The 20,809-nt window shown below is 41.2% G+C and overlaps 1 protein-coding gene across 1 annotated transcript in view; it reads right to left on the reverse strand.

Moving 5' to 3' along the window:
* Positions 1 to 18,046, reverse strand: part of TEK (TEK receptor tyrosine kinase) — a 104,097-nt gene extending 86,051 nt beyond the window's left edge. The window contains exon 1 of the mRNA XM_045562255.1: positions 17,557 to 18,046. Coding sequence (XP_045418211.1) covers positions 17,557 to 17,647 — 91 coding nt within the window. The 5' untranslated portion in view covers positions 17,648 to 18,046. The remainder of the gene's footprint in view (positions 1 to 17,556) is intronic.
* Positions 18,047 to 20,809: the final 2,763 nt, after the last annotated feature.

Genomic DNA, 20,809 nt, shown 5'->3' on the forward strand with positions numbered 1-20,809 from the left:
CTCACTCCATCCTTCAGGGTTAAGTCTAAGTGATGAGAGGATGTCCAGAGATAAGAAGAAAGTATTTGTTTCAGGCATTACTCAAAAATAACATGGCACCATCTGAAGATTTGGATTAGTTCTGTGACTTCACTTTCCTTGGGGTCTCTGATCCTGTGGTTGAGACCTCTGTTTTTCTCTCTCTCAGCTACCATCATACAACAGAGCATGCACAACTGTACTTATTCATATGTTTAAAGATAATAACTACCAGATGTTTAAACCAAACATCCAAACTTGTCTCTCTCGTGCTCACTCTCTTTCTCCTTTCATCTCTTTCTCTGTCTTTCTCTCCCACCCTCCCTTCCCTTCGATACAGGTTATAGATATAGATTTCTTATATTATTAAGAAGCACGTCTGTTAACTTTGGTGACTGAATTTTTTTAAATGTTTTTCTGTATGGCCAAATTTTTCTACATGAACATGAATTATTTTTGTAATCAGAAAAAATGTACATTTTAAGGAAGCTAAAGCACACAAATGCTATAGTTTGAAATAATTACCCAGAGTTCCCATTTGTATAGTTTTTATTCCCAAACTTTTAAAGTCAACTGGATACTGTGAAAGAAACATTTTTTTACTGTCTCTCCTGGTCTCCTGGTCTTAATTCTTTTTCTTTTCTTTTTTTTTTTTTTTTTTGAGACAGAGTCTCACCCTGTTGCCCAGGCTAGAGTGCAGTGGTGTCAGCCTAGCTCACAGCAACCTCAAACTCCTGGGCTTAAGCGATCCTCCTGCCTCAGCCTCCCAAGTAGCTGGGACTACAGGCATGTGCCACCATGCTCAGCTAAATTTTTCTATATATTTTTAGTTGTCTGGCTAATTTCTTTCTATTTTTAGTAGAAACAGGGTTTGCTCTTGCTCAGGCTGGTCTCGAACTCCTGACCTTGAGCGATCCTTCCACCTTGGCCTCCTAGAGTGCTAGGATTACAGTCTTGAGCCACCGCGCCCCACCTCTCCTTGTCTTAGTTCAATAGGCCACCTGAATGTCCCACTAAAAATGTTTAGGGAAGAGACTGTCTTGAGAATCTCTTTGTTCCTATAATAATACTACATTAATTAATATGTTAGGCTTAAACATTTTATATGCTCAAAATAGACAGTAGTCCTGATAAATTGTGGGTCCTTTTATAATTATTTTTATCCTGTTAGGTGATACTAAGAATTAAAAAAAATCATCAAAGTATACCTCTAAAAACCACAAAAATAGTTAATGGTCTTATTAGGACTTTCCAAATACAAATTATTTCAAAATATATGTCCTTATTGTGGAATTCTTTAAACATTAGATCGGGTCTATTTAAACACAGTAAAAAGAAATAGTTAGAAAGGAACATTTCAACCCTTGGCAACATTTTGATGTATAGCCTTTTTTTCCTAGAATACTTAACTAAAGAAACCAACATATAAAGCATTTTCTAGGTTAAAATCAAATACTATTTCACATTCTGAATTTTTACTTACTCTAATCAATAACTTCTTAAAGCCTCTTGCTCTACATTGCCAAATTTCTTTCTAAAAAGCTGCAGTGTGTAAGAGTGAACATTTTACCAATCCCAGCCCTGTATCGAGTCTTCTCAGTTGTTTTTAATCTTTGCTAGTTTGACATAGAAATATGGTATCTTGTTTTGATTTTAATTTGTTTTGGAGAGTAAACTTTTTCACATGCTTATAAGCCATTTGTATTTCCTCCTTTTGTGAAGTATTTGTTCCTTCTTTTATTGATGTTTTGATTTTTTTTCTATCAATTTCAATGAGTTTTTAACAAAAGTACTTTAATCTTTTATTTTCCATGTTTGTTGCAAGTATTTTTCTCATTCTGTTCTTTGCCTTTTAATTTTGCTTATTGTTGGATTAACAGTTTAAATATTTATGTATACAAGTGTAATCATTTCTATTTTTGTGGTTTCTTCCATTGTTTTAAAAGTAAAAAGTCCTTCTCCATATGAAAACTCAATATATATTCACTTCTATCTTATTCTTTTGATGGTTTGAGTTTTTTACATTTTACCTTTTAATCTATTTGGAATTTATTTTTGTGTGTGGTAAGAGATGGGTTTTTTAAACAACTCTTTTTTCCAAACAGAAAACCAATTTTCCCAGAACGATTATTCCTTTCTCCATTGATTTGTGTCCCTTATAAGATATTACAATTTCACATAAAGTCAGGTCTGGTTCTGGCCTTTCTAGTCTGTTGATCTGTGTGTCCAAACTCTCCGGACTGTACCACACTGTTATTACAGTATCATTCTCCACCTTAAGATCTAGTAAGAACTATTCCTAAGAGATTACTCTTCTTTAGAATTTTCTCAGCTATTCTTCCTACTTAGTCTTCAATATAAAATTTATAATTATTTTGCTAAGTTTCAAAACCAGTATCTTTAGTGAATTTGATGAGAATTATTAGAGGCAATATTTAGAATTTATGTGAGGCAAATTTTAAAACCTTGCTGTGAAATACGTAAGAAAACAATGAAAATTAAAATTACATATCAGTTTTATGACGGAAAACATTACAAAAATGTCTCTTTCCCCAGAGCCATCAGTCTAGTGGAAATCTATGCATTACATTGGATATCTAGCGTTAGGCCCGGGCTAGCCTCTTTAGAAACTGCAGAAACCATGGATCACGCTTCTAAAATGAGAAAATACTTATTCTGTCTCTGCCTCTGACAGAAGCAATGATATGGAACAGCAACTCCTCCGAGACCTTGTACTTCTGTATCGCTTGTGCCAAAATATGGAGAAAATATTTTACTGGGCAAATATTTGGATAAGCAACTTGGAGCAGGGGATGGAGTTTGAGACCAGCCTCAGCAAGTGTGAAACTTCATCTCTATAAAAAAAAATTAGGAAAATTAGCCGGATGTGGTGGCGCACACCTATAGTCCTGGCTAGTCTGGTGGCTGAGACCAGAGGAGCCCAGGAGCTTGAGGCTGCTGTGAGCTATGGTGATGCCACTGCACTCTGGCCTGGGTGACAGAACAAGAACCTGTCTCAAGAAAAAACAAAAAAAAAAAGTAAAGAAAGAAAGAAGAAATGAGTAGCCTGGGAACTGGAAGGGAATTTAGCCCTGGGAACAGAGAGATGTCTACTTGTGAATTTATCAAGTTGCAGGCACAATGTACAACACAAATCATCTTTTCCTTTAACCTACTAAAAACTCCATGTTACTGACTAACACTCGGGCGTTGGATCTGTTTTACATTGGTTTGGCATCTCAGAGTGCTGGGTCTTGCTTGTAATAGGTGTGGGTACGGAGAGGCCTGCCTCAGGGAATCCAGTCAAATCTGGGTTACACTGTACAATGATGGAGCCAAAATCCTTCCAATCTGGGTCATCCGGCTGGATCGGGCCATATTCTTTTATCTCTCCAAGCTTCGTCACTACTGTCTCTTCTGTCACCCATGCCTGTCTGTGTTTGAAAGTCTGATTTCTGCTAGTGGGGCCTGATTACCCTGGACTGAATCAATCTCTCTCTTCTGTGCTGGGTTGCACTGTATTCGTCCTGTACTTCTGTGGAAACTTGACTGCAGTCTGAGTTGTATAGTCATCTGTGTATCAATATGTAGTCTATCCTCATTATTTACAGATCCTGTTTCTATGAACTTGTATACTGGCTAGAATTTATTTATCACCTGAAAATCGATACTGGCAGTGCTTTCCCAGTCGTTGAACACATGCAGAATCCCTGGTTACACAAGTTCCCAGCTGAGGTGGAACAAATCTTCCTTCTGTTCAGCTCTCATACTATAAACAAGTACCCTTTTTGTGGTATATTTAGTGCATTAATTTTTTGCATTTTTGTGCTTTTTGTTGGCAGTTTCACCATTTACAATGGTCCCCGTGTGTAGTGCTGAAGTGCTATCTAGTGTTCCTGAGCACCACAAGGCTGTGATGTGCCTTAGGAGAAAATATGCGTGTTAGATAAGCTTTGTTCAGGCAGGAGTGTTATTGGCTATAAGTTCAATGTTAATGAAGCAGCCACACTATATCAAAGAGTTTGTCTTTAAACCAAAACTCACACAAAGCAGGGTTATGTCTTGATCTGTTGATGAAAATGTTGTGACCAGAAGCTTGCAGGAAACTTACCCTGTGTGCATGATTTATTGAATAACAAGAATCTATTGTATGTCTAGCTGCAGCTCACACCCCAACAGTGGCCTCCTTAGCAGCAAGGTTCTGTATTTTATTTCTGTTTATATCTGCTCAGGATCTGACTCACTGTTGGGCACAGAGTAGGAGCTCAAGGAATATTTACAGAATAGAAAGTGTTGGAAAGAAGTGATCTATGCTGACGGGGGATGAAATGGAATGGAATGACATATATACAGATTCTTGGAGACAGGGTACTGTTAGGAGCAATTACCCTAGCAGCACAAGGAAACATAAAAAATAATAATGACACCTAATGTAATACTTTATTAAGCATTTATTATAAACCTGTATTTTGCTAAGCACTTGACGTGCTTCATATCATGCAATCTTTACAACCCTTCAGTGTGGGTAACATCATTGTCCTCATTCTACAGAGAGATGAAATGACTTGTCTGAGGTCACACAGCTATCAAACTGTTGAATGGGGCTAGAGCTCAGATTTATCTGCCCCGAAGTCTATGCTCTTAAACTCCTGGCCATAAGGTGAAAAAGTTGGGCTTGGTAGGGCGTACAAGCCATGAGTTTCATCAGAAGGTGATCTCTAGGCAAGAAACAGGGGCCTCTAAGGGAAGCTAGTCTGAGTCACCAGCTCTCCTCGGCCTTCATGGGAAGACAGCGGTGCAGTTAAAGGTGATTTTTCTCCTGACTGGCAACAACACTGTCTTTTGTTCAATTCCAGAAGCAGCTGGCAGAACTCACGTATTACTCACATTGGAGTCACACTTTGCTGATGGCTCGCGTACGCTAGAGACCCTCAGTAGTCAGCGCTGTGGCCAGGCCTGTTGGGAGATTACCACAGGCCTCCGAATGTGGCTGAGCTCCTGCAGCTGCTGTGTTTCTGGCTCCAGCTCCACACTTCTTGGCAGACGACAGTTTGTGTGTGAAGCTCTGCTGACTGGGTGTGAGATACACAGGGAGAGGGGGCCGGCAGACTGGGCAGCACAGAGCAAACCCACGCTGCCGGGGCCCTGGAGTCTGTGGCTATGTAGTACTTATAAGAGGGAAAAAAGAGGGAATTTATAAGTAAGTGATTCGGGGATTCTTCAGAAGATTGCTCCTTCTAGCTCCTCTGCTGCTGGAGAATTGGCTGACGCTAGGCCAGCGTGTGCAGTCACCCCAACCCTCCCATGCCTGCTCTGGTGAAGGCCTCGTCATTCACCGGTAGTGATGGTTAGATGGATAAAATTAGTGACAATATGAACATTTGCTTTGTGTTTTCTAAATTTAAGCATTGTTCTAAATTGTTTATTATTATGATGCATATTTTACAGACGAAGCCAAGTAACCTGTACTACTAGCACAAAGCTAGTAGTTATTGTAGTCAATTGAATTGTTGGTCCCAACTCTTCAAAGCTTCCTTGCATCCACATACGTGCTTTGGCCTCACTGTGGGCAGAGTGTGCTTCCCAGCCCTTGACTTTGAGCTGGGCACATCACTTTGGGAGTGCCAGTGTGGTAGCTCTGAGCCTAGGCCTTAAGAGGCCCCACTTGTTTCCTTGTTTCTACTTAGCCCTCTTGTGTTTCCAACATCCCCAGGCAAACAACATGCCCTGGCTGATGTGCTGATCTAAGAAGGATGACATGGGAGCAGACTCATCCAGACAACCCACGTACCTAGGGCAAGAAGCAGAGCCATCCAGTTGTGCCAAGCACGGATCAGTTGAACCTCGAATGAGCCAAAAACATGTGAGTAATCCCAAATGTTGGCTCAACCACTGAGTTTTGGGAGTCATTTGTTATACAGCAGTAACTAACTCAAACAGTAACAAAGCTGGGGTATAAACTCCGCAGTCTGCCTCCATGATGTGTGCATTAAGCTCTAATTTACATTGTCTTCCATGCTCTATACAGTGACGAAACTTAGCCTCCCATGAGCTGAGTGAATCCGAGCAAAATGCTGAACTCTCTGGGCCTCAGTATCGGCATTTGTAAAATGAGCAGGTTGAGCTGAATCAGCATTTCTTAAGATATAGAACATTGGCTCCACATGATACCCAGGTTTAAAAGAAAAAAAAAAGGATTCTATGATTCTTCTCGAATGGGTATTCAGTGAAGACACTTCAGAAATACTGGGCTAGAAAATCTGTTAGTCTTTGACAGTTCTGATATTCTGTTACTCCAGGTAACTGTGTGGCTCCTTCATGAAAATATCTACCCTCGTTACAGTGCATTTGTGAAACTAAAATAATTCCCTCATTCACATAATTTGAAGACCACATGCAGGGGAAGAAGAGAGTATCTGTGAAGAGGCCTTTTCCTACTCTCTTCAATCCCTGCATATCCTTTTAGCACCTTGAGCCAATCAATGATGGCAGAGAGAAGGACCTGACCGCTTCTCCTACCAGTCCACCCTATAATCAAGCTTACAGAAATGCACATGGGAGTAGGAATCTACCAGACATGAGACATTGCTCAGGAAGGAATCTGTGTTTACCTGCTCTTTCTCCTCACCTCCCACTTGCTCCTCAACCCAAACCTCGCTCATTTGCTAAAAATGGTCTGCAACAGCACCAAATGGTCAAATTCTCCTGTCTCTCTCCCTACCCTGCTCCTGCCTCTACAATTTTTGATATGGTTGAAACTCCCTCCTCCCTCGGCTCATCCTTTCATCACCCTCAGTCTCCTCTTCCTCTACCCATGTCACCCCTTGATGTAGGTGTTCCCAGACCTGCCCGGCTGCCCTCTTCTTATTCCCCAGACAGACCGGGGCCATCTCACTCCTTCCTTCACACAGCTCCATCCTACATCCTAAAGTATCCTATAAGCGTTTCTGTCCTTGCCCATTCAGCTAATCTCAAACCAAATTACCTTCCTCACACGGCATCTTCCCAGATTTATTCCCGGCCACCTCCTTCACTGTGCCCTATAGTGTAGCTGCATAGAACCACTACACAGAGGTTTCTTAAACTTTTATCTCACATTTTTCATGTTTTTCCCTCTGCTCAGAATGCTTCTACTCCTCACTTCCACTCCTGATTTTCCACGAGACATAATCCACTTCACCTGTCTCAAGTGTCAGCCTCTTGGTGAGATCCCTGTTCTCTCCCAGGACTGCTCACTCCAGCTTCCATGTGTCCTGCTTTTATTAGAGCAGGGCTTCTCACCCACCAGGCTGCAGGCCACCTGAGGTCAGATATCTTTCTGAACTATCTTTGGAACTCCAGTGCCTAGCACATTCACAGTACATAGAAAGGGCTTGATAAATGTTAGCTTCAGTGAATGAACAGAACTGGCCTACCCATTCCTCCACTGATGGGCATTGCCCACTGGTTTGCTGCCTGTCAAACCTTTCCTGAGGATGGTCACAGTGCCCACGAGGTAAATTCAGTCTCATTTGTAATTTTATTACAAATGTTTACTTTCCAAGTTTCCTGGGAGAAGCAAAATTGAGTCTAAGACAGTCCTTTGAGACAGGTTGATCATCATGAAGCTCTGTTTCACTTTGTTCATGTCACTTACAATAGTATTAATTACATGCTGAAATTGCTTTTATATTATTTGGACACACATGCACATACATAGTTCCAAAAACGACAGGATTACATGGCTAACTCATTCATGAGAGCAGCGTCTCCCAAGCCGCATTCGTTCATGCATTACTTTCATGATTTTTACCAAGTCTACATGCTACTTGTACAATTATTTTATTAAGGATTTTCTTTAAATTAACTCACCTTTTTTCCTTAGCCTTAAGCAAGAATATTCATGACATCACGATTGATATGAAAAATACATACACATATACACATCTCTATATATATCTATAGATAGGTAGATACAGATACATATACCAATAAATATCATAATTATATATAGTCTTCTAAGTACCACGTATCTTGCAAGCCAGCAATAGTATACATGATATGCTTAGGGAAACACTGGCTAAGAATATTTAATCCAAAACAAAGCTAATTATTAAAGTGTTTCTCTTCCAGCTAGTGTACAATGTCAGATACTAGAAACGTTGAAATGCCAAACACAGCTCACTGCCCGGTGTGCAAAGCTAATAAGTAAACTGTAAACTGCTATTTAATGTTCTCGGTATTCTGACAGGGCCAAGCACAAAGGTGCCTGTGTCTGACACCTCCTGGGCACCAATGCGACCCTCCTCATTTCAGCTCTTGCTCCAGCTGCTCCTGCAGGGGCCACTTCTGAGCTTTGAGCAGGTGTGATATCAAAGTAGCTCACCCAGAGCACATTCAAGTATATCTCACCTCCTCCTTTGCAGTAACCCACTAGGTTCACGCATCTACATAACCCTGAACAAAGGGGGAGAATAACGATGGATGAATGCCTTCCCTTCTCGGTCCCAGGTGAACAGTTCGAAGCGTCAGTGTGGTTTCATAGGGCTCCTCAGAAAGTCTGGAACAGCAGGCTCCTGTAGCCACTGCCAACTTGATCATGCATCCCTGTACATCCATTCCACTGGTCTCTCACTCTCATTCCCTGGGACCATTATCCCAAATAATCTACCTGAACATATGTCTTTGCCCTCAGGCCATGTTTTTGCTTCATGCCCTAACTAACCCATGCAAGGAGGTTAAGGAAGACTTCTTAGAAGAAATGACACCTGAGCTAAACCTCTGATCATGAACAAGGCAGGCAGGTGAAGAAGAGAAGGTGAAGAGGGCATTCTGGGCAGAGGAAACAGCATACACAAAACCATGGAGGCTTGAAAGTGAATATTTGGGAACTCAAAAGAGCCTGGCATGATTGGAGTATGCTTTCACCACAGCACGAGGGGCTGAGAGCCACATGGGGCTGGTGAGGTAGGCAAAGACTGGCTGCTGAAAACCTGCTGACCACAACCAACTACCACACCACACTCCTCTTTGATTCTGAAGTGGCAGCAATGAACAGTAGAATAGGTGGATGTTTAAATCAACCCCAGAGGATTAGAAAGGGCTTTCCAGATGCAAAGGGTATTGGATGCAAAGCAAAATTGAGACTAAGGGAAGTTGGAATTAGAGGAAAGATGTGGCGAAATAGAGGCAGAGCTATTCTCTCTCTCTCTCTCTCTCTCTCTCTCTCTCTCTCTGCCCCTCCCTCCCTCCCTCTCTCTCTCTCTCTTTCTCTCTCTCTGTCTCTCTCTCTCTGTCTCTTTCTTTCTCTCCAGGATGGGTCCAAAAATCCAACCACAAACTTAGTCAGAAGTGAAGCGGATTCCACTTGGATTCAATAAATTGTCAAGAACTAGGATTTAACAGGTTTAGAATAGATAAGGTGAGGACCTACAAATGGCAAATCATCCAAAAGCCTCTGTTGAGTCAAGACCCAGGGAAGAGAGGAAATTGGGGGCCAGCAGGAGAAAAGTCAGGAGCTCTGTCTCGCCTGGTGGTTGAGCCACAGGAAAGAATTTTTCCACCTGACTCTCCAGATGTTTAGGAGAAGCCCAAGAACCTATAGCTCTAAGCTTCTCTCTCCTTATCCCTCTACAAAGCCAGATTGGTTTAGGGCACAGAGGGAGGCCAGGGAGTCTCATCTGCAAGGAATATGAGTTGCCTGCCCTCGTGGATGGAGATGTGCTTTAAAGAACTAGTGTAAGGAAATGTAAGAGGCTTCAGCTTTGTTTATAAGGAAACAGCAAGAACATCTGATTTTTATTGAGTGTTTACTATATACCATCATTGTACTAAATACTTTTAAGTAGTATCTTTTAAAAAATCTTTCCCAAAACCACAGAAGTGCTATTAGCCTCATTTTCTAGGAACCAAGTGACCATGAAACACTAGTTATTAATAGAAGATGGCACAGTGAAGTGTTTCAAAGAGCTCAGGACTGGGGTTCAGGTCATTCCCAGTTTAACTCTTGTCTCCATCATTTCCTATTGAGACATGAGGTCAATAAGGATGATTCACTTACAAGAGACAGAAATCAACTCAAAATAGCTCCAGCAATTAAAAGAAACTGGCTCACATAACTGGAAGAGGCAGGGATGGGCCTCTGATCCAAAATCAGGGGACCCAGGGCTCAGATACCATCACAGTGCCAGTGTCAATCCTGTTCTGTGTTATTGGCTCAATCTCTCCTACTGAAGACCAGCCTCAAGTGACCAGGGAAGCTGGTAGCTCCAAGCATACAGTTTCCTCAGTGAAGAAAGAGAGCATCTTGCTTTCAAAGTCCTCATAGATTCCAAGAGAAAGACTCTAACTGGCCCTGTTGGGTCGTGCGTCCTCCATTTGAACCCACTGCTGTCGTTAGATGGACGGGACATTCTGTGATTGGTAATTGGCAGGCCCATCAGAATCACATGCAGGGAAAGCATGGCAGCAGCTCTAAAAAAGTAAGGATGTTGCGCAGTCTGAAGTAACGGATGTCCACTACATTTTAACCTTGGACAAGTCCCTTAACATTGCTGAGCCTTGGTTTCTCCACCTATTAAAAAATGAGTAATAATACCTATTGTGCAACGTTGTCAGGCAATATTAAAATCACATTAAGCACTTGGCACATAGGGGCATTCAATCTACGGTAGTCATTTTTGTTATTACTGGTACTATTATTGTTTTGTGGTTGTTTTTGACACAGGGATCGGAATTTGAAGCCCATCCCAGATTCCCAGATGTCTAAAGCACTCCTGTCCCCAGGGTGGAGTCCTCTTTGGCTCTGCAGCCAGACGCCTTGCACAGCCCGGGCCCTGTGTGCCAAGGTTAAGCTGGTTCACCATCTGATGGCCACGGAGCAGCGAGTGCCTCCCCAGCCCCAGCAATGTCAATACTGCCTTCCTGACTCCGCCTATTGTATCTGGAGGAAAGTGGCTGAGCATTGTCTTCCAGTGCTCCCCCCAGGAAGCATGATATCACCCTCTAACAAAAGCGGGAAAGCTGACAGATCTGCTGAGATGGGTGTGACCACCACACACCTCACTGGCCAAGCCCTGGGCACGGGGCTGTGACAAGCAGAGAGCAAATGGCAGCCGCCCACGATGCCCTCAGCCTGATGCCTGACTGGCACCATTGGCTTGTCTTTAAATTCTCTCCCTCTGTCACACCCACACCCATGTTAGACATGGAACCACCAGGCAACAGGAATGCACTTTTTACCACATGTGGTAAAAAGAGTCAGGACTCTGCCCATCTGGCAAATCCACATCTTCACACCTGCTTCTGTAGCCTCTAGGAAGGAACCTTGGGAGGATAGTGAGACTCCTACAGGGACAAAGGAAGGCAGTGGGGGTGGGGTTTACGGGGAAGCAGGCATGGCTAGATCTAAAAACCATTCTGCACGTGTGATGTGAGTTAGGGAATAGTCTGGCCAGACGGGTGGGAATTGGGTTATCAGCTTACAATTCTAGAAATAAGGGAGGCAACTTTAGACATTCTCTTTCCTGAAGGCTGGGAGTGAAGCCAGCTGCTCCTCTGACACCCTTCCAGCCTGGATTAGTGATGCTGCCAGTGCAGCTGGCTCTCTGTAAAATAACACACCTGCAGGCTGGAGCCCCCATGTCAGGCCTGGAGCCTGTCACCATCTTAAAACTCTCTCTTTTAGCAATTCTCTAAAATCCCAGGAAAGGAATTTGATTGGCTTTCCTTCTCCTACTGACTCCCTGCCTCCTTCTTCCTCACTGAATCCTTGGCTGTCTCCTCTTTCTCTTTCCTTCGCTGGATGCTCAAAGCTTTCCTTAATATGAACTGAAGATTTCCATGTCTCAGTCTCTTGCCCAATCCTTTTCTGAGCTTCTGATCTGGAGAACCAAATTTTGCTAAATATCTCCCTTTACATGTGACTTCAAAATCAACATGTACAAAATAATTATTTGCTCCATCCAGTTTCCTCTGCCATGTTTCCCAGCACACTGAATGGCATCACCATTATCCAAACCAGAATGCTGGAGCAATGATGGTTCGCCTCCCTCTCTCTCAACCTCCTATATGCAACCAATCACTAACTCCTGCAGCTTCACCTCCTAAACCTCTCTCAAGCCCCCTGTTCATCCCCACAGTCTTCTTGACTAGAATGTTGGGAAGCCACATTGGCCCCAGCCTACAGTCTCTGCCATGTTAATTCATCCTCCACATTTTTAATACAGTGACTGTTCCGCGCCATAAATCAGATATATGACATATGATAGAACACCCTGCTAGATTTCATCATGTACAGAATGAGGTATGAGCTACTTCAAATGGCCCACAAGGCCCTTTCTGATTTGATCCCAACCTTCATTCTCTACCTCTATCCTACATTCCAGCTTTTCTCAACTTCCTCAGGCTTGCCCTGCTATTTTATACACACCCCCTTCTTACAGGTTGTTTCCTCTAATGAGAAGTTCCTTCTTCCCTCTTCTTTTTTATCTTCTTGATTTTAAAATTATTTGGCTATGAATAACTCATAACTATAGCCATGGATTTTTGGCAATATTCATGACTATTTAAGAGTTCTTGCAAAGTGAGAAAAATTCAACCCACAAATTGTTTTCAAACATCATTTTCTTTATATTAAACTTAACTAGCAATTAATGAAGCTGACATTATATGTTTTTCAGACTTTTAATTCATGTTCAATTTAGATTTTACAATTTCATTTTGTATCATTGGATCCAATAATTTTCATAGCCCTTTAAAGGCTCAGATTTTATAAATACCTTTATTTTGTATAATACCTCTATTATATCATTTATCACAACATTTTATAATTCATCTGCCTATATTAATTTTTTCTACTAAAATGTGAGCTTAGCAAGGGGAAAGAATCCTTTTTCATATTTCTAGTTTCTAGTACAGTACATGGTCCAAAATAAGCCTTAAATAAGTCTTCATTTATTGAAAGAAAAATAAGTGAATGAATCAATGAATGATTGCCATGCAATAACTCAACCAATGCCTACTGAATAAAAAGTATGCATATGTTATAGGTAATAGTCAACAATCATACAATACCCAATTTTAAGTAAAGGCCTAAACCTACTTTTATGAGTCCTCTCTTTTATGTTTCATACCTAATAGGAAAACAAGAAATCATCTTTTGACTTTATTTACATCAAACACTTAACATAAGCCAACCTTTTAAAATAAGATTGAATATTACTTACAATGTATATGAAATTGATCTGTCATTCAATGTATCTGAAACTCTTTCTACAACGTTCCCTTTTTCTTTTAGGTCTGCTGTGGAGTACCAACAGTTCCTTAGTATGACCATAAAATTTCATTCAATAAAAATTACTAAACATTAAGTACATACACTAATGAGAATTAAAAAGAAATAATATTTATTGTCAGAGATTGTAGAGGCTAATTGGGCTAAAAGGTCAAACCTCAAAGACACATGGTGAAGGAGCCTAGATTTAGGGGAAGATCAGTAGAAAGAATTGGCCCAGGCAAGCTGATATGAATTGTGTTTGCAGAGTGGAGACGGAAAATGCCATTTCCAAATGTATGGAACAGCATGAACAAGAGCCAAGAGGAAAGAATGTGTAGATTGTGGAGATAGGCCTGGTGAGAGCATGCAGGCCACAAACAGGGGTGCATGGATATGTGAGGGAGGCACTGGGTGGTAGGCAAAGTATTCAGGCTTGTTGGGTGGGGAGTGGCCAGCACAAAATTTGAGGGATTGGATTATGTCAAGGTTTTGTAGAAGGAGATTGCATCTACGAGTACTAAGTGGTTCTCCTACATCCTGGAAAAGATTAGGTCAGTCTTGACTAGCATGTGGTCCTCATAGCAATACCTCTCTTCTGATTATACTAGCTTCACTTATTAAGAGAGTTCTTACTGGCTAAGCACTTTACATGCATTATCATATTTGGTCTTTATAATGACCCTGGAAAATGGGTCTTTCATCCATAAAGATGAGGAAAATGTGACTTAGAGAAATTAAATAACTTTCTTGGGATTATCCAGTTTGGGCTTTGACTTCATAATCCATGCTCTTAACTCCTTCTTCAGCTTGTCTACTACAGTTGCTGTGAAATTTTTCAGGTCTCCAGTGTCTAATGGATGTGCTCTAAATAGTAGACTTAAGTGATTACCATTTCTGATTTTGACTTTATATTTCTGCTAATGCAATATATTACAGCATATACATTACCCTATTGAGCAAACAGAGCATGTATTGGCTCCCAGGAGTTTTGTGTATCCCCCCAAACCTGGATGTCATTCCCAAGAACTTTCAACAAACCAGGTCTGCCCCATATTAAACATACATAGTTTCTTTTTTTGAACCCAAACACAAGTTTTGGTCCACCCTTCCAGCCTAGAGAAGTCCGTTTAAATCCTGATTCTGTACAGTAACCAGTAAACCATCTACAGGGAATAAGCAGGAGACACAATCACAAAGATACGTTTTGAGGGATAGAGGCTCAGGGAACAAATTGATAATTGCAGAGGAATTTATAGCCCACCCATCTAAAGCTCCCACAGGACATAATATAGTTTTTTTGAGATGGACTTGGAAGACCCCTTCCCTCCTGGAGTGCTGCCTTAGAAGAACTAGACTCTTCCAGGAAGCTCTCCCAGGGCAGGGCTGAAAGGGAAATGCTAAGACCTCCCAACAAAGACAATGCTTGGAAGGCAGCATCTGTGAAGAAAGCAAAACTCCTCCCTCAGAGCATAATTCCACGGAGTGTCTGATCCCAGCTTCTAGACCTCCGCCCTTGATTACTTGGACCTGACACTAGCCTTCTAAGACCAGCCCTAATAGGGAGGTTCCATCTGAGACCACTTCCCCATAACTGCATTTCTTCTGCCACGCCAGACAAGATGTCCACTGTCTCTAAATCTAGTTGTTATTTAAAATGTCAAATGACACAGGAAAGAGCTATGAAGATATGCAACTAGAGAAATCCCATTGAATCAGTATTGATCATATAGGACATACTATGATATAGTTTAAAGTGTGATTTTTTGGCTTGTTTTTCTATATACATAACTTTTTAGAGAGAACACCCTGGTTTGGTGAGGATAGGGGAGTAGGGAAAAATTAGTATATTTGTGAGAACTTGTTTGTAAGCTGAATTTGGCAATGATTCTCAATTGGGAGGGGAAACCACCAGAATCTAGGAGGGTTTGTAGGGAGGCTTCTGAAAGCTACATACCTTCTCCAACCCTCGTATGGGTCAGCATCTCTGCTACCCAGAGCCACCTTAATCGAGGCAAATGTGGCATATGTTTTTCGGTTATTTTCAGTGTTCAAAAAAATGGAATGAGAAACAATCCACTGGATTAGAGAGAGAAACTCATAAGCCTCTTGCTCCATTACTATAGTCTACTAGTGGAGTTTGGCTTGAAGAATGGGCTCCTGTGGCTACAGACATGATCATCCAGATTCCTGTTGCCATTGCCAAGGCTTGAGCATTCGTGTTCATGGAGGCTTGGACTGGGGATGCAAATTAGCATTCAACACAACAGACCTACCTCAGAAACTAACCTTGCTAGTGTCACCCCCTTCCTTTTTAATAAGAGCATCATGATCTCCTTCCTCTCTTTGATCCTCTCCCTCATGAAGTGTTGTTTAGACATGGAGCAACTATTTGGGCCACATGATCATTTTGCTTGATTTTATGACAGGTCTTCTAAGCTTATATTGCAAAGTATCATAACAAAACCACTTTAGGAGAAAAAAGTGAATTAAAACAGTTGCTTGTGGCTGGGTGCAGTGGCTCGTGCCTGCTATCCCAGCATTGAGGGAGGCCAAGGCAGGAGCATTGCTTGAAGCCAGGAGTTCAAGACTACCCTGGGCAATATATCAAGACCTCTGTCTCTACAAAAAAATTTAAAAATTATCTGGGTGTGGTAGGGCACACCTGTAGTCCCAGCTACTCAGGAGGCTGGGGCAGGAGGATCACTTGAGCCCAGGAGCTCAAGACTACAGTGAGCTATGATCACACCACTGCACTCAAACTTGTGCAAGAGAGCAAAACTATTTCAAAACAAACAAAAAAACCCAGTTTTTTTGTTTGTGTGTGTGTGTGTGTATGTGTGTTATTTAACCTAAAAGGTACCTTGGAGAAACTATAGATACCTGGGCTTTGCATTACTATAAACCTTGGTGTAGAATCAGTTTCAGATTTCATGTTGCTGATAAATGTGGCACTCAGAAAAAAAAGCAAACCAAAAATGGCATCCTGATATTTAAAGATGCATTTTAGTGGAGAAATCAACATTTCTACGTTAACATAAACAATCTCTGTGTGCATACTGAATCCATTTAAAATAATCTTTTATTTTCAGCAACGTGTTACACATTCTTAATCTTAAAAATATTATTAAACTCTCAACATATTGGTTACTGAAAGCACATTGGAGAGCTGTAAAACAAATTGTATGTAATTCTGTTACCTAACTGGATTAATTTTGAATTTTCTGAATACTTAAAGTATTTCAAAGATATAGAAAATATAAAAATAGTATAGCAGATACTTATGTATATTTGGATCAAATTCTGTTAATAGAATATAGCCCACACCCATGACATTCAGTAAATTTTCCCAAATTCCTCTCCAATATCAATTCAATTTTCATTATAATAATTAGAATATTTTTGAACTGAAAGGGAGACGCTGATGGTGACGATAACGTATTTGTGACCTGCAGTTCAGGTTTTGATATTACTTTCAGTCTGTGTCACATAGCGTGAGTGAACTATAGAGGCATGCCACTATCTAGAGACTCTGAGCCATATCTGTACTAACCCTTAAACACATTCTGGCCAACCATTCCTTAACTCTACAAGAGGTTTCAATACTCTCCTGTGCCCAAGGATACTAGTAACTGCCTAAATTTTCCCTTCATTAGGCCAGTAAACACTATATGAATTACTATATGCCAAATATTTTTTAAAATAAAACAGAAATTATATAGCCCTAATCTCCGTGACCCTAACTACAAAAAATCCCAAATACCTGTACTTTCATTGTTTTAATTAAAATAGGGTACAGACACAAAATCTTTATAGGAAAGCATTATTGTTCTCATGTAACAATGACAAACCATATTGCTTTAAGTGGACCCCATAATTCTTAGCATGAATTTTGTTTTTAAAAAATTACTTAAGATTATCTTTGAAGCAGGTAAAACCAGGTTTGTTCCTTTTTTAAAAATAGGAAAACACTCCAGAATAAGGAGCAGGAAAATAATGCCTGATAGTAAGCGAATCTCTTCATATAAGATGACTTAATCAGTCCTCAAACCATTTGTGGCAACACAGGGGGCAATAACCATTCAGAAGAGAAACTCTAGAAAATCCGTTCATGCTTCAGGGGCTTTGCATTTCAACTCTTCCATATATTAACCAGAGAGTCACAGAGAAACAACTCCTTTGCCACAGCCACCCCTTGATAACCAGCACTGATGAGATTTGGTGAGAAAGCCCAGAATTCACTAACTCTGCTTTTATTAAATTAAAAAAATAAAGCCAAACCTTACCAGAAAGGAGCACGCTGACTCCGCAGAGAACTAAGCCGGCTAGCGTCCATGCTTCCCCAAATCTCTCCATCCAGTTTCCACAGACGTGCATGAGGTCCCAAGGATCCTTTCAAAAACCCAGAGGTTTGTGACTTTCCATTCGCATGTTCTCTCAGGTCTTGTTTACAAGTTAGAGGCAAGAAGGAACAGCACAGAAGCAGGCTGTAACAGTCTCATTTCTGTCTGAGCACAGGGAGTTTTAAGTTCCTTTTTCCTGTTTCCTTTGTAGATTAGGATGGGAAAGGCTGTATCTTAAAGGCATTTGGTATCAGCAGGGCTGGGGGCACTCAAGCCCTATCCATCTTGCAATTCATCAAAACACTTATCTGTTGCTGTTGCTTCTGCTGCTGCTTTTGCTGCTGCTGCAGGGGCAGAAGAATTTTGTTGGAAGTGTGGGTCCCGGTCAGCATTTTCAGAAACAATAGGGGTATCCTCTCAGAGGCGGGAAACTGAAAATAACAAGCCCTCCACCTATGTATGGTATGCGGTGATGACCAACCCTTCTCGAACCTCTAACTGCTCTCCTGGGGCCACCTGGGATCCCTCACTGAAGAGGCTTTTGGGTGTGGGAAGCAGTTTTAGCTTTTATTTTCTCATTTTAACCCACATGGTTTGAATTGGGAAAAGAGGTTTTCCATGATGAGAAAACACAACCTAAAGGGCAATTAATTTGAGCGAGCACCGGTGAGGTCAGTTCTCAGCGCAGCCACAAGAGACCAGAGTCTAAAATCATTTCAGCCTGTTTTCTTTCACACAGACGGCCTATTTGTTGGCCACAAGCCCAACGATACCCATGCTACTGGCTATAGCTTTCATTTTTATTAACAACCCATCTGAAGGTGATCTAATTTCTTGAAGAACTGGGCATAGAAGGATTTTAGTAATCAGAAGGATTTCGTAGTTATTGAGCAATGGTGTTTCAGAAGCAAATTATACGTAAAATTTTAAAAATAATGTGTGTAAAAGGCAAACATAAGTGATTAGATTGGGATAAAATAGTGTTCATAAGAGCAGAGAGTACATAAGTCAAAAGGAAAATATCGATTGGAATTACAATATCTAAAATGAGATCAGAGATCCTAAAATTATCCAGAGGATCATTTCTCAGCAATATGAATTATGACGTTAGGATGGCAAGCAGGTACTCTGTTCGTCACCTGCCTTCAAGCCTGGGGAAAGAATTGAACCATACTCCTCCTTTTCCTACCCCCCACAGGAAAAGGTAGATGCTGCTAGTCTTGACTAATTTTTGTGCCAGGTTTTATTGCATCTGTGGCTGATATTGAGAAGCAATTAATGTTTTCACTCTGCTGGATGGAAAAGCTCAGGTTCTGTCTGCAAGCAGATATGGGTTCAAATACTGGCTCAGCCACATGGGTGTCTTAAGACAAATTACTTAATTTCTTTGAGCCTCAGTTTTAACAACTGCAAAATGGCAATAATACCTCCTTCCTGGTTTTTTTTTGAAAAGATTAAGTGAGGTTTAAAAATATGCAAAAACATCTGGCACTGTGCCTAATTAATTAAAGCTTTTCATCAAATGTTAATAAGTTTATTTCCTTTCATATTTTTATTTTGTCTCAGTGTAGGTCCCAAGAGCTTCTACCAAAAAGCCCTTCTCTATTCCTATGATATGGCTTTAAGTTTAACATCATAAAGTACCAGTCTAGGAGTCGGGCGTCCCTGGTTCTAGTCCCATCTCTGCCATTACATGCCTGTGAAGCCTTGGGCAAGTCATTTCCCGTATCTAGTCCTCAGTTTCTTCAGTTGTAAAATGAAGGCTTTATACTGGATGTGACTAATTTTTCTTCTGATTCTGTCATCTCAGAAGTCCAAAATGACTAATTGGTCCTACTCTCAGCATCCCCCAGTTCCCAGGTCCTTTCATCTGGGCTTTGTTTCTCTGTCAGTATGAAAGCTGGGGAGGGTCACAAATGTGCTTTATTTTGAGAACATGATGGTTGAGGCTTTGCGAGGTCCACTGGCCCCAAGCCATATGGAGCAGTAATGGAAGGCCTTGGAAACAACCTAACTCCAGGGCACCTGCCTCCCAGGCACAAGCTTCCTCTGCTTGTACTTGATGGCATACGAGGAAGTTGTCATCACTGACACCCCTTCCTGTTGGCTAGTTCTTGTGGGCTGAAGGTACTACGTTGCTTCTTTTCCTGGACTGACTCCTTCCACCATGCAGAAAAACTGCTCAGTTTCATCCTTTCCTCCACTATCCAGAAAAATGTACTCTTACCCAGAAATGTTACTTAAGTTCCTCCTCCATGATCCAGAATGGGTAACTTCATTTCATTCTTCTCTCTGCAATCCAGAAAATTTGCTTGGTTTAATTTATTTCTTCATTATCCAGAGGAACAACGTGGTTTAATTTCATCTTACAGGATCCAGAAAGATTATTCCATTTAGTCCTTTATACTGTTATCCAGAATAGTCAAAAGGCTGAGAAACTTCTCTCTGGGATGTCTGAATTTTTAGCATGAGATGTAAATTCCAGGTATAAAGATAACTTGTGAACAAAAATTCCCAGACCTGTTCTGCTCCAGCTCTCTGCACCATGGATTTTAAAACATGGAGAACGAATCAAGGAACAATAATATGAGCTTTACCACACACTTTGGGGTCAATAAGCCTGCAGAGTTGATTGGCAACAGGTTGGGAAGTTGCAAAACTGGATGGCATGCCAGGATTTGCAAGGGAAGGGAGAGGCCACTTCCATGTCTGGACAGGACTTTCACCAATACATAATGTATTAAGGAAATACCACATACTTGGTCATGGGCACAACCCTCTAAAAAGCTGGCTGTGGCCATCACTAGGGCATCTTCATTCTCTGAAGTGTCTTGTTGAGAACCAAGTGAACCAGCTCTTTACCCTCAGCTGCTTCATACACCTGGAACGGTGGAAATGCTCCTCCCATCATTGCCTACCTCCTAATTATCTTCTTGGTCTCAGCCTCAGAAAAGTCTTCCCAGACCATTCAATCCAATTAAGCATTCAATCTAAACTAAGCACCACCATTATTCCCAGCCCCCATTAATTTTCTCACAACACCCTGTTCTTTTCTTTCATGGAACTAATCATAATTGGTTGTCATATAGTTGTATCTTACCTTTTTAACGTCTTCCTCTGACCCCAACTTGACTGCAATCTCCATGAGGCAGGGGCTATATCTAACTTATTCACCACTGAATTTCTAGCACTGAGC

The sequence above is a fragment of the Lemur catta genome, chromosome 10 (assembly GCF_020740605.2).
Source record: "Lemur catta isolate mLemCat1 chromosome 10, mLemCat1.pri, whole genome shotgun sequence".
Classification (NCBI taxonomy): domain Eukaryota; kingdom Metazoa; phylum Chordata; class Mammalia; order Primates; family Lemuridae; genus Lemur; species Lemur catta.